General features: G+C 32.9%; 2 protein-coding genes across 2 annotated transcripts in view; one reads left to right on the top strand and one right to left on the bottom strand.

Annotated features, from left to right (window-relative positions):
- Dscam3 (Down syndrome cell adhesion molecule 3) overlaps positions 1-13,071 on the top strand; it is a 317,202-nt gene that overhangs the window by 255,647 nt on the left and 48,484 nt on the right. The window contains exon 5 of the mRNA XM_072000043.1: positions 8,038-8,180. Within this exon, the coding sequence (XP_071856144.1) occupies positions 8,038-8,180 (143 nt within the window). The remainder of the gene's footprint in view (positions 1-8,037; positions 8,181-13,071) is intronic.
- Positions 1-13,071, bottom strand: part of LOC139985564 (clavesin-2) — a 347,454-nt gene that overhangs the window by 314,168 nt on the left and 20,215 nt on the right. The gene's annotated exons all lie outside the window — the stretch shown is intronic.

Raw genomic sequence — 13,071 nt, 5'->3', positions numbered from 1 at the left:
CCTAAAATATCGTTTCACTGTTTTCGATTGTTGAAAATATTATCTGCGTATGTTTCAAAGCGAAATTAAAACAAGGTGGTTGAAATGTGATTGAAATGAAATTATTTTTAGTTCTCAATTATTTAACGTATTACTTCTGTGTAATTTCAAATATTATTCACGTATAATTATTTCATTTTCGAAACAAAGAATAAGATAATTCGAACGTGATAAAATTTCACACGGAAATAACTCCTTTGTTCTATGTAATTTAATTCAAAATTGTTATTATTTTCTACATAGTACGCTACATCAAACGCGATATTAATCAATCTATTTAATTAATTATCGTACTGTTATACTTATTTGCACGAACAAACAACGTATTCCATTTACCAAATCAAGCATTGTTCTATTATACTTGTCTGATCATGTGTCATCCTACTATACTTGTTCAATTACATTACGGTTATGCACTAATTATCTAATTAGATATACAGCGATACCCTCCAAAACTCACAGTTCTCTGTTCTAGAATCATTCGTTAATTAAACATTACTAATATCATATTTCAAGGTAAGTTTATTAAACGTTTGGTGTTCTATTAATCTGAACATTCTACTGTAAATGCTTTTTTGTAGAAGTTATTAGATGTATGTGAACAAAGGAAGGTGTGGATAAATTGTAAGGTAGAAATTATATTTTAATACGGAAGTGTAAATACAAGTTGGAATATAATTGAGCTGGTCCAGATCCGCACACTAGCAGTGTTACCCTATGACTGAAAGCCCTAAAGCCATCGTCGCCTGTGAACTGTTTATGGTCTGCCTTCGTCCCAGTCTTTTGTCTATACGCTGTCGATGACTTCAGTGCTTGAAAGAATTAAAAAACCAGATGTAGAGTTTTCTTAGAAGTGGTGACCACTTCAACACTTTTGTCGTGTAGGCACACGAATTTGAACAGTTTTCCGGAATGTATTCCAAGATAAAACGCGTGCAAATTGCGTAAGGTTAATATTATTGGAAGTTTGATGCCACACGTCCAGCAATATCGTAAACGTAGCACCTGGGCAAGCCATTTCCTCTCGATAATTGAAATGTTCCTTATCCAATGGTCGTCCAGTAAGTTTGTCCGCAAGCAGACGTCCCACAGGAAAGCGTAGCCTCCCGCTCGACCTCGTTTCGATAACACCCTTATCGCACATTAATGAACTTTTAACCAACGAGTAATCTTATAAATGAAAAAAAAAAAGAAACGAATTACCTTTCAAGAAGTTCCTAGAATTCTAATCATGATATACCCAATAGAGTTGGATCTGTAACTCGGTTCCATTTTTCTTAATCCTTTATTTAATTGCAATTTGATCATTTTGGTTTTGTAACTTTCTTTAATTAGAAGATCTAACTTCTTCGTTTTCGAGTTCTATTTTCTTCGGTAACCTCAAGTTTCATATATCGTGGATCTTAATTTTTAAATAAGTTAAATATTTCAAATTCCGATTTCTATGTAACAGATAACTGGAAAACCTACATCCAAATTCTAATAATACCGGATTTTGCTACTTCTTTTCATTAATGTTTCAACTCCGAATTCTAACTTTATTTTTATAATTCATTCGTTTTATAATCTGCGACTGATTTCACAGCATTTTCTTATTCTTATTTGTTAGTTTGTAATTTTATCACTCACACCTTATTTTCAAATTATATAATAACTTTAACTTTCTGTCTCATACAATGTAACTTTGGAAGCTCTCGTTCTTCAACCTAATTATACGATACACTGTCCTGCACAAAAATATTTTCGAATTCCAGAAGAATCAATAAACCTCTCTTTTAAAAAGCACAATTCAGAAGCATACTTAAGACATAATATATAAAATACTTCAAATATTTAAAGTGTCTTAAAACACTTTCGCTTTATTCGCTGATTCTTCAACCTCAAATATTCCATTGAAGACTGCTCAGCTTGCAAAAACCATCTTTTGTTCCTCGCCAAGGCTACGCGATCTAATTGCCCCTGAAGCCTGGCAGAAGCCTTTATTTTCGCCTTTCTCATACTCCAAACGCATCGATCAGAAGCAAATCAGAGCCAAAACAGAAAAAGACACAGCCTTGAACCAGTCGAACATTCAGCAGTCGAAACTTTGTATCAGTTAGAAGCCGCAAGAGAAGCTGGAAGAATTCAAAGCAAAAGCAACCCCTTTCGACTTCCGATTCGACGTTCATCCGCAAAACATTCCTCTTTGCTGTTCGACTCTCGGTTTTCAGTAATTCAGACGTCGAGCTTTCTGTTCATTTCGCATCCGACGAAAATTCACTGCCGGCGGTGTTGGTGTTTCGATACACGTCGATCGATTAAAGACGCGAGAGGAAACAGCTGGAGGCTGTTTTTCGTTTGCAGAAGATAAAGCAACCGGAGGAGGAATTGCTGGAATAAATGTAACGACGCGCGCGTGAAAGAGGATGCAGGGATGGAAATGATGAAGATGAAAGGTGAAAAAGGCAGGGTGGAATGAATAAAATAGTGAGACGAAGAATTGATAAATTGGAATCAAACTGGTAGTGAAAGGTTGGCGAATAAAAATGAAAGTCGAGGATAATGGTGCAAATATTTGTCAGAGATTACGAAATAAATAAAATATGTGTCTTTCATTAACTAATCGTTAGATAAACATTTGATATTGAAATTGTAGTACGTTAGATGTAAATAAAATACATTTAGAAAAAGCAAAAACGAAATTGAAGGAAATAAATGAAGTAAGTAAAGGAAAATATAAAAGTCTTTTGCGGTAAAAAATTTCAACGTTTCACGTTTAAACAAACATGCAGTTTGAAAATTTTGATGTGACATAAATACAGATAAATAAACATAGAATACCTTACGAGCAATGGTATTTGAATTATTCAGACGTAAATTCAATTTTGAAATTATATGAAAAGCGTTAATGAATATAATCAGTCATTTTTCTCAATGTAAATAGCACACAGATAAATATTTAATGAAAACGAATACTCGTACCATTGAAATATAAATTGCACTTAAAATGATGCAGTAAATTCTACGCTGTTTTTCGCAGTTGTGTTGATAAAAGAAACACCCTCTTATTTCAGTTCTTCGAGTGGAAAAGGAAATTGAAGGAAAGATTAAAAATAAGGTATAATGGAAACATAATGATGAATAGACGACAAACAATTAAAGTGAAAGTCAAAGAAATTGTACAACGTACAGTATAAAAGAAACGTAATGTGGATGGTCGATAAAAGATAGAAATTGAAAATGTCAAAGGAAATGTTACATAATAAACAATAAAAGCATATAAAGAATATCCACAGAAAAGAAAAGAAACATAAATATGAATACACGAGAAACAAATAACACGGGTGATGTGAAAACATGAAATCAAGAACTAAAGCCAGTGCAGCATAAAGGAATAACACCTATAAAATCATTCATACAAAAGTAACGCGAACAACGAGCTACCTGGAAACTGGAAACAGGTTTCTGCCATTTCGGAGCAGTTTTCGCTCGAATAACCCCTTTCTTTGCTATATTTTTTCGTTTTGTTTCCCTTTTTTCTTCATTCACCTCGAAATTTTGATGTTATTAGATGTTGCTTTCTCTGTTTTAGAATTTAACTTTTCTCCTACGTAGCTTATTAGAAGAGTAATGTATTATTTAAACTGTCAATATTGATATTTACAAAAATTTACTGTGATAGTGTACTAATATTTGCTAGGATATAAATGTCATGGTTATCCAACAAAATTATAGTATTTCCTAAAAGTATTACAATTCAGAAATCTTTTTTTATTTTCCTTGAATAATAACAAATGCGCGATATCTTATTAAATATTCTCTACACTCGAAGAATATTAGTTGAATAATAAAAGAAAGCAAGTCTTTTCAATACCAAATACTTGAATTGTTAGTAATTTTCTATTTCCATCTTTTCTACTATTTCTAATTCGTCTCGACAAATTCGTTTTTATTTTGTGCCTGGTTCCTTGAAAAAATGTACGTCTCTTAATCGCGTTATTCTTCTAGCGAACCGAAAATGTTGCATTTTCTGGCTTTCATATCTTCACTCGTATGTTATTATTTTGGAATTTCGTAAATCCTACGAAATTATCTGGAACAAATGTGATTCGTGAAATGGCTCGTGACAAATGAAGGATCGACATCATCAGATAATTATATTTCCACATTTTACAACAGTCAGCAGGATGTATGATCAAGAGTCAGTTAGCTCGAAATGGGACATTCGCGTTCGCAGGCGGAGCTTGGAAAATCTGTTGATGACACTCGACACGCGGAAAAAGTGTGGATGACAAGCGTGTGCTAGTTGCACTGTGCGATATGCTGCATACAAGTGGAGGATATAAGCAAATGTTCATCCGCTTAATGTATTCTTCAACACTTTCTGAAATTGCACGTATGCAACGATTCTCACATCCGATTCAACATTGCCTTCCACTATTATTTATATATTTGAGAGGTCGATGGGAAAAGAGGGAAATATCGTGTCATGAATTTAACAAATTTTCGAGTTTAACAGTTTTTCGTATATCCCTATGTATGTGATGCTTAGCACTGGCTATGTTGCATTAATTTGAATTAAAATTGGTTAAATTCTAAAGCAGTTGGAAGACATTGAGATATGCAACATATTTTTCATCTTTTACAATTTAACGTTTTATGCATATATTACTTAAAATTATACATAGAAGTTGAAAATAATGCAGAATAAAGAAATAATGAAATGTTTTATTTTAATATAATATTTATTGAATTATATCTAATATTATATTGAGAAATAAATGTTTGTTTTCTGAGAAATGTTAAAACTTGACATTCCCCATTGATATGTAGAAAGTTTGATTTTCGAATAATAATTGAAATTAGTAGATTATTACTAGAATTATTAGATATTAGCATAGGTACTATGTACTAGGTTATTAAATTATATATTAGTACACCTCATTGAGACTGAAACATGACACTTTCTCATTTCTGATCCCCGTTTGTAGTTCCATGAATGATCCGATCCACTTGAATAAATTTGTCTCACGTATGACGTTATTTGCCTTCGACACAACCCGTTTATGATCAAGTAGATATTTGTATAGTTAAGTATCTCAACAGAGCATATATAGCATCATAGAGAGATAATGTTAATCCTGTCATAGCATCTTGTATATTAATTCGACCCTCACTAATAACACATTTAATTAGAATTAATTACACAATATATACGTATTTAGCTATAAAATTACATAACTTTTACCTCGCATTATAGCACACTGGCACTGAATTCCAAAAATTCATATCTAAAGATATACCAAACTGTTATTCTCTTTTATATCTTACAAACATGTTATTATTTCCATAAACAATAAAGAACTATCAAGATCAAACTATCGCAAAACGGTGCATAATCGAATAATAAAATAGAGTTATCGGTAGAGGACATTATCTGTATGATAAGTAGAATTGGATTATGCATGGTCAAACAAGTAAAATAGAGCTCTACAGAATGCTGCAGTAGAATAGGTCAGTAAATAGAGTCATTCTACTATCCTCCAATATGCAGTAAACATAATATAGGTAGAACACTAACCTTCTCTGAGTAGAAAATCGATCAGAGTAGATAATAGCCGTTCAATAGAATTTGTTAAACAAATTTAAAGCGAAACTGGTCAGAAGATTAAAACAAACGATCGAGTTCAATAGCATACGGTTGCATTAAACTAGACAAGTAGAATAGGTGTAAATATTGTCCGACACAATATCTAATCAGACAACGGCAACAGTAACGTGTTTTATCAAACAACTGTTACCCGATTGTGTAAGTAATCAGTACAAGTAGGTTACGTAAGCGATTAAGTAGTATGGTTCGGTGTGTAGTTAAACAAGTAGTATAGCCGAAAGCTTTGTCAGCCGGCTATCATAACCTGGAACGTAACCGCATTGTACGGGCGTACACGAACGCGTGCAATTACGCAGTGAATACAGAACGGTTTCTAATAACGCAGGTAGCATAAGACAACGTATACTCGGACATCTGACGAGAAACAATATTGACTTTAACGTGTTGAGAAAAACCTATTTTATTAGTATCTTGTTTGTAGCGCAGTAAATGAAGGTATTTGCTATGTTGATGCTTTGGAATAATATTTTGCATCGCAATGTATTATAATTTTTACAATATTCCAATCTTTAAGAATTTAATGTTGAAGGGATCTATTTTGAGAACATTATGATATAGCGTAAAAAATGAAGGTCCTCGTTATGACTAGATTTTGGAATAATGTCATGCATCATACTGCATTATGTTACAATTTTTACGATATATCGGTATTTAAAAATTCTTTGCAACGTTTCATTGTGAAGATATTACACGTATATCATAGAGAATGAAGATTTTTGCTGTACAGAGGAAAATTTCATTTCACACGAAGAGAAGAATTTCGATGCATAGAGAAATTTCCAATTTTGGAATTTTTCAATTTTTCAACTCTTAAAAATCGAAAGATTTCATTGTGGCGATATCATATTTATACCGAAAACGAAAGACATATTTGTTATAATTCTAGTTTGCCATAATATTTTCGAAGATTATCAAATATTTTGTCGAAGGTACCATAGATCTTCGTAATAGATCCCAGTCGATCCAAATTAATTTCAATTTTGAAATCCTAAATTCCTTCAAAGAACTGAAAAGCTTCGCAATGATCCTACGTGTGACGAGACGAACAGAAACTAGCTGCTAGTTTAACCTCTCGAATAATCGATATCCTGACACAGTTAGACCTTTTTAGCCATTTTTAGCTATGCTATTATGACGCGAATCCTGAATGTTTCATCTCGTTTGCGGTTAACTCGATTCGTTGATCGACCTACAGAATGTTTTCTATCGCAGCTCGAAAGAGACTCGACTTTTATGTTATGCACATACATTAGCGACAATTTATCGCTTACGGGAAGGACATTCGTTTATATGGACGTGCGCTCTTTTCACGATGCGTCTGCAGAACGACTTTTTCGTTACTGGAAGAAGAAGAAATTAAAATTTCGATCGACGCGAGCGCGATTTGTGCATAGACATAACGAGTCTTGACAAAATGACTATAAATGGAACAGATTAGAAGCATAGGGTTCGAGGGGAATAAAAATTAAATTATATGGCGTTTATTCATAGATTTTGGTAACACTAGATTTCGAGCTGATACTTTATTGTTATTAAAGCTGAAACTTAATCTTATCATTTGTATACTGTACTTGGATTGTTATCATTTACCTAGTGTAATTGATTGTGGGAGAATTTTATTAGTTTATGTACAGAAGAGTAAATATATCGAGTAAAAGGTAACTATTTTTGATAATATAATCGAGTGAAATAAAATTGAGGCATAAAAAATGGGCAATAAAAATGCAGCAAATTCTTAAAACCGGAAAGAATCAACATAAAACTCTAAATAATAGCATCCGATTTTCCAGAATTTAATATATTTCCATAATTTAATTTCCTTACGCTATATAAAAATTCTTAGGATAAAAGAAAGTCGTAGAAAGGATGCAAAAAATTGTTTTAAACGGTATTAAAAAACGAAACTTTTAAATAATTTCTCTGAATCTCGCAAACCAAATGACTGAATAATTAAACAAAGAAACATTGTGTACATGAATTGTAAAGAATCAACGCAACGCTTTAAATAGTACCATTTAATTCGCTATAATTTAATCTAAAACACACTCTATTCAATGTAACATTAGAATTTCTCTCGTTTATTCGCATATTTCAATTATTCTCGAACCACGTATTTTCTTCTGCAATTTTAAAAGCTTTCCTGGGCGAATTAATAAAAGGCATTTGCTCGTGAGAGTGTCGGTGGTAAAAAGGCAGAATGGTAAAAGGAAGCTAAAAATGGGCGAATTTATATCGCGAAATGGTAACGCCAGTAATGGAACCTGGGCGAAGACGTTAGAATTCTAGCTTCTTCGTTTCTCTCTCCTTTTTTTTTTTCTTCCTCTTTCATTCTTTTTCCATTGTTTCAGACAGCTGCTCGGGAACGGCACCCTCTACTTTCCGCCATTTCTGGCGCAGGACTTTCGAGCGGAAGTGCACAACGCTAGATACAGGTGTCGTGCAACCAGTTCCGTTGGAACCGTGCTTTCCAGGGAAGTTACTCTTCGTGCTGGTGAGTTTGTTATACTTTTGGTAAAATTTCGAGAGTCGGCTGATCGAATTTTTAACTCGTAATGTGACATTCAGTTTATAAATGAAGACCACAGACAGGAGAAATATGATGAGTGCGTTTTTATTGATTTTCTCAGTTTTACGTCGCTCGATGGCTAAAAGGAAGTATTTTATTAACAGAAATATTCAATACAGATCTTTTGAAAATAGGTGATAAATTCACATTGTATTTTTTAAAAAACGAATGATGTTTGTTCGGTTCTTATGTCAGTTTAACATAATTATATATTAACAGTTTATAAGAAAGAACGGATTAATGTGAATGATATGAAATTCATAAATATGTAAATGTATGTGTGTAGAGATAAATAAATATTAACAAATTATACATGTATTTGATCTACTTTGATCTTTTTAAACGTACAAGAAGAGAACAAGAACACATATTATTTAATCTAAAAATCAAATGCAAATTACATTCCGAGACAAATGACATTACTCTTTCATAAGATGTGACTCATCGTGTTTTTCGCTTATGGTCTTCAAATTGTCTCATAAAACCAGTGCAATGACTTAATACTGGAACAAACGACAAGTACAAAGACGAAATAAAATTTTTAGTAATACAGTAAAAATGTTAAGACATATGGACAATGTATATAATATAAAGGAACAAACAATTCTATATATAATTAAAAATTGTGGCCAATAACAAAATCTAACGCTCAAATGAAATTTAAATAAATATAAAAGAAATATAAATATACTAAATTGCATGCATTCGTTTATAATTTCATTCCGATTAATAGTGATGAAGCTGAATCGAAGCTATGTTATATTTTTTAGTCGTTTGAAATGGCAACAAATAAGGGGCTTAATGAATAATTAAAAGATTCTGGTTGCGTCGCGTTTTATTCAGTTCTGCGGGGTAGTCGAGTAAAGGGCAACGCGTTAATAACATAAAAATAGCGGAAAATATCACGAGGGAAAATCTCTATCCGTATTTCTGCATTTATGGACAGAAGTCTCATTATCGTGTTCCAGTGCGGTGCTCATTAATTACTATGTTTTTTTCCCCCGATGTCCCAGCACCGGAAGGGGAATGTTCACGCAGGCCGCTGTATAGAAACGATACACATATACACGATATATCGAAAAAATAATAATCGCGACTTTAACCTGAAATTTATTATTAAAAACTTCTTCAATTTATTCGAGTCTTATATGTTATATCTTCCATATGTTTCTTGGAAATATGAAGTAATAGAAAAATACCGTAGGAATGGCAAATAATAAATAAATAAAAGGATATTGTATGGAAATACTCTGTTCTTTATATATTCTTCAAGCTATTAGGGTGTCCCAAAAGTTTCTTTCGTTTCATAAGGTGATAATAGATGAACAATTTCTGTTTTATATTATTTTATTGAATTAGGTATGATCCATTTCGTTATATTTGTATTATTACGTTCGTGCATAATTCAATAAACTAATATAAAACAAAAAACATCGCGCGTCTATTATTTCCTTATAAAACGAAAGAAACTTTTCGGACCACCTAATACTAAATTAAGGAGTAAACGCTATATAAAAGAAATATTAGAAACAATTAAACAGTTCAGTGTAGGATTCAAAATAGGATAAAATGATTTGACGACAAAATTGTGTAACAATAAATTATTCTCGCTATATATAATTATTCTATTCTGCAAGCAGTTAAACTATAAAGCAAACGATGAAACTATCACTAAAAATAATAGTCGAATGCTACTGAGGATATCTACAATGAAGAATAGTGATCTTGTACTATCAATAATAAGAAGTAATAATCTGCAAACAAAATTACATAAAGACTCGTCGTTCTTCTTATATTGTTCAATCTACAAAACTGAAGAGCAAACGATGAAAAAAACACTGAAAATAATAATCGAATATCCACTATACAAGATAGAGACTAGTGAATTTTTGAAAGAAAAATTGTACAAAAATACCCCATCTCGTCTTCCATTTTTCGAATGACAAATGCTGAAACTTAAAAAAGAAAGGCTAAAAATAATAATTCCCTGTCCAGAACAGAGCCTAATAATTTTCGAAAAGGAAACTGCATAAAAGTATTACGTGTCGTCTTGCATTCTCCGAACTATTAGCTGTAAAGTGCAAACGATGAATAGACGTCAACAATTATAATCGTATGTTCATTATTTAGAAAATGTTAAGAAAAATTATTTAGAAGGAACTGCACAAAGGTAGCTCGTGTCATCTTTCATTGTAAAAGCTACAGGACCTAAAACATAAATCGCGAAAGGAGCACTAAAAGGAGGTCTTGTACCCATCGATACGTTTCCACGGCGCGTTGCGTGAGCACAATAAACGTCAATTACAGTAGAGAACGTCGCCTTTGGAACGTGACTGGTCGCCGGAAATGGCGGAAAGTTGCTGAAGATCCCATTATGCCGGAAACGCGGCCCGCGTTTTCACCGAGACATCGTCGAGTAAATACCGGAGGGAAAACGCCAATGAAAGCCGTTAAATTGTATCGAAGCAAGTTCGATTTGAACAAACGACTAGACAGAGAAGGAAAGAGGCCAGAGGAAAGATGGAAATAGGAAAAAAGAAGCAAAAGAGGAAGAAGACAGGAGAAACGTCTGGGGAACATCGTTCGGGAGAACATGGGACAAAGGTTGGTCCGGTACCACGAGCTTTACGTGAGCCACCATTTAAATGGCTGATTTTATGCCGACCAACGCGTATAGCAAGCTACGTGCTTTCGCCTGCCGTGGATAGTACGTGTACACTGTGCAACCGAAATTAGAAGAAAATTTCGAATCCTTCCATTTAACTTGCCTTCGATTCGTTCCGTTGCTTTTTTAATGCGATCTCGTCGACACGCTGTTTTACTTTCGCGTAGACGAGTCCTCTCTCTACTTTTAGCCCATTTTTAGGTGGATTTCTGTTTGATTGGGAGAAAAGAAAATTAACGTTGATGAAGGTTTTTCCGTTTTGAACTTTAGGTCAATATAATAGATATAGTAGATGTGCGTGATTTTTGTTTTTTCTAAGTTAGGTTACTTTATTTCAATTTTTCAGATATTTTTTGAAATTATGATATATAAGCATTTTTAAATACGCAATTTTACGAATACTTGCCTTGTGAAAGTTATTATTTCTCGAAGAACATTTCTTATGCGACAGCCTAATATTTATGAATAGGATTCTTCCTCGAATTTAGTGTTTGATAATAAAAAATAAAAAGAGAATAATACCCTAACTTAAAGAAGGAAGACCAAGAAGCTCCCAAATTTACTCAACCTAAATTAAGATCTTAGAATGAAAGCTAACTCGAACTAAATTCCCCTTTTCCTAATATTTACGAATAAAACTTACCATCAATGATCGCCTTAATTTAAAACCAACAAATATAATTATAAAAATATTTTAAAGAAAGTAATTTGGAGAAGCAAGTATATTGGAGAAAGATCGTTGATATTCTTTTTTTATCCAAAGATATCAACCTCGTTCACAGTCCTCCGCTACGCCAATTTATTAATTTTAATACTTGTTCGCGTTCCTCGCACAATAATCCAGTCTTCGTCTTAATTTCCTAATAAGTGATCTTAAATTTAACGACCTCATCATTAGATATGCAACTATGCAATTACGTAAATTACATTTCTAACCGTGTCAAATTCTTCTCTGATTCTTCCTACAAATTCAGGCAATCAACTCTGCAATTATTTAATTGTTAAGTAGTTATCATTAGACTGCGGATTTTTATACAGTTTTATATTTTTATGAATGTAACTAAAGAAATGCAATCTAAATAGAAGTTTCATGTACTAAATATTATAATGAATATTCTATTTTGAATATTTTATATACTTTATATACTATATCTGTTATATATATTATATATTAATGTTATATATATTATTGCAAGCTATATGTATTGAATGCATTTTTACACCTTCAAATTTCCTATGAATACATAAATATAAAAATCTACAATCTAGTTAATTTTTCTTTTCTACGTACGTATATGCAACATACGTACAATTATAACATTATAACTACTGTGTTCTTTTTTCGTAACATAGGTTTAATGCTCGTCAATTACCAAATAGACAAATTTTCGAAGGAGAGACGTAATGACAGTAAATTCGGCCAAGTTCTTGAGACGAAGGTGGAGGAACGTGTATCGATTGGTTGGTTTTTCGTCTGGGGAAGTTCGTAAGTCGCGGCCGTCAGCGGCAACAGAAAATTCTTCTTTCTACTTTACGTCGAGACATCCCCGTCTGGGGAACTGCGAGAAAGTTCTCCGACAGGAAACGCGAGCGTATACGGGCCAGCCAATTTGACCAGTTGGTATAGAAAAAAAGGGAATAAACTGGAGAAGAATTCGAAAGTCAAATCCTACGATTCTGACCATGCGATTTCCCCTTTTTTAACTTCATCCTTCGTTCGTAAGTCGGTCACTTCGCAAAGAGTTCTCGAACATGAATCGTCCGACGAGCACGTGTTCCGACTGTTTTCCATTGATGTTGTTTATTAGATCGAAGAACTAGAATAGAAGAGTTTACTTTGATCGCGTCTTCGACTAATATCCCATGAGTTTCGTCTCGTTTCGCGATGTCGTTTCGAGGATCTAGCTGTTTAGACTAGAATTATTCGTAAAGGAAAACTGAGCCTCACAGAGAACAGATTTATCAATTCCACTGTTTATTAATTTCTTTATTTCGTTACATAAATACCTACACGATTAATATTCAACTCTCAAGAAAGAAAGAAAGAAATATATTATGTATAGTTCCATAAGTTCATTTAGACGATGATATAAGATGAGAAGAGATATAAATATGATACAAAAAGATGATACGAATAATGGTAAATTGCAA

Source organism: Bombus fervidus, chromosome 3, assembly GCF_041682495.2.
Source record: "Bombus fervidus isolate BK054 chromosome 3, iyBomFerv1, whole genome shotgun sequence".
Classification (NCBI taxonomy): Eukaryota; Metazoa; Arthropoda; class Insecta; order Hymenoptera; family Apidae; genus Bombus; species Bombus fervidus.
This window is presented reverse-complemented; position numbering and strand designations above follow the sequence as displayed.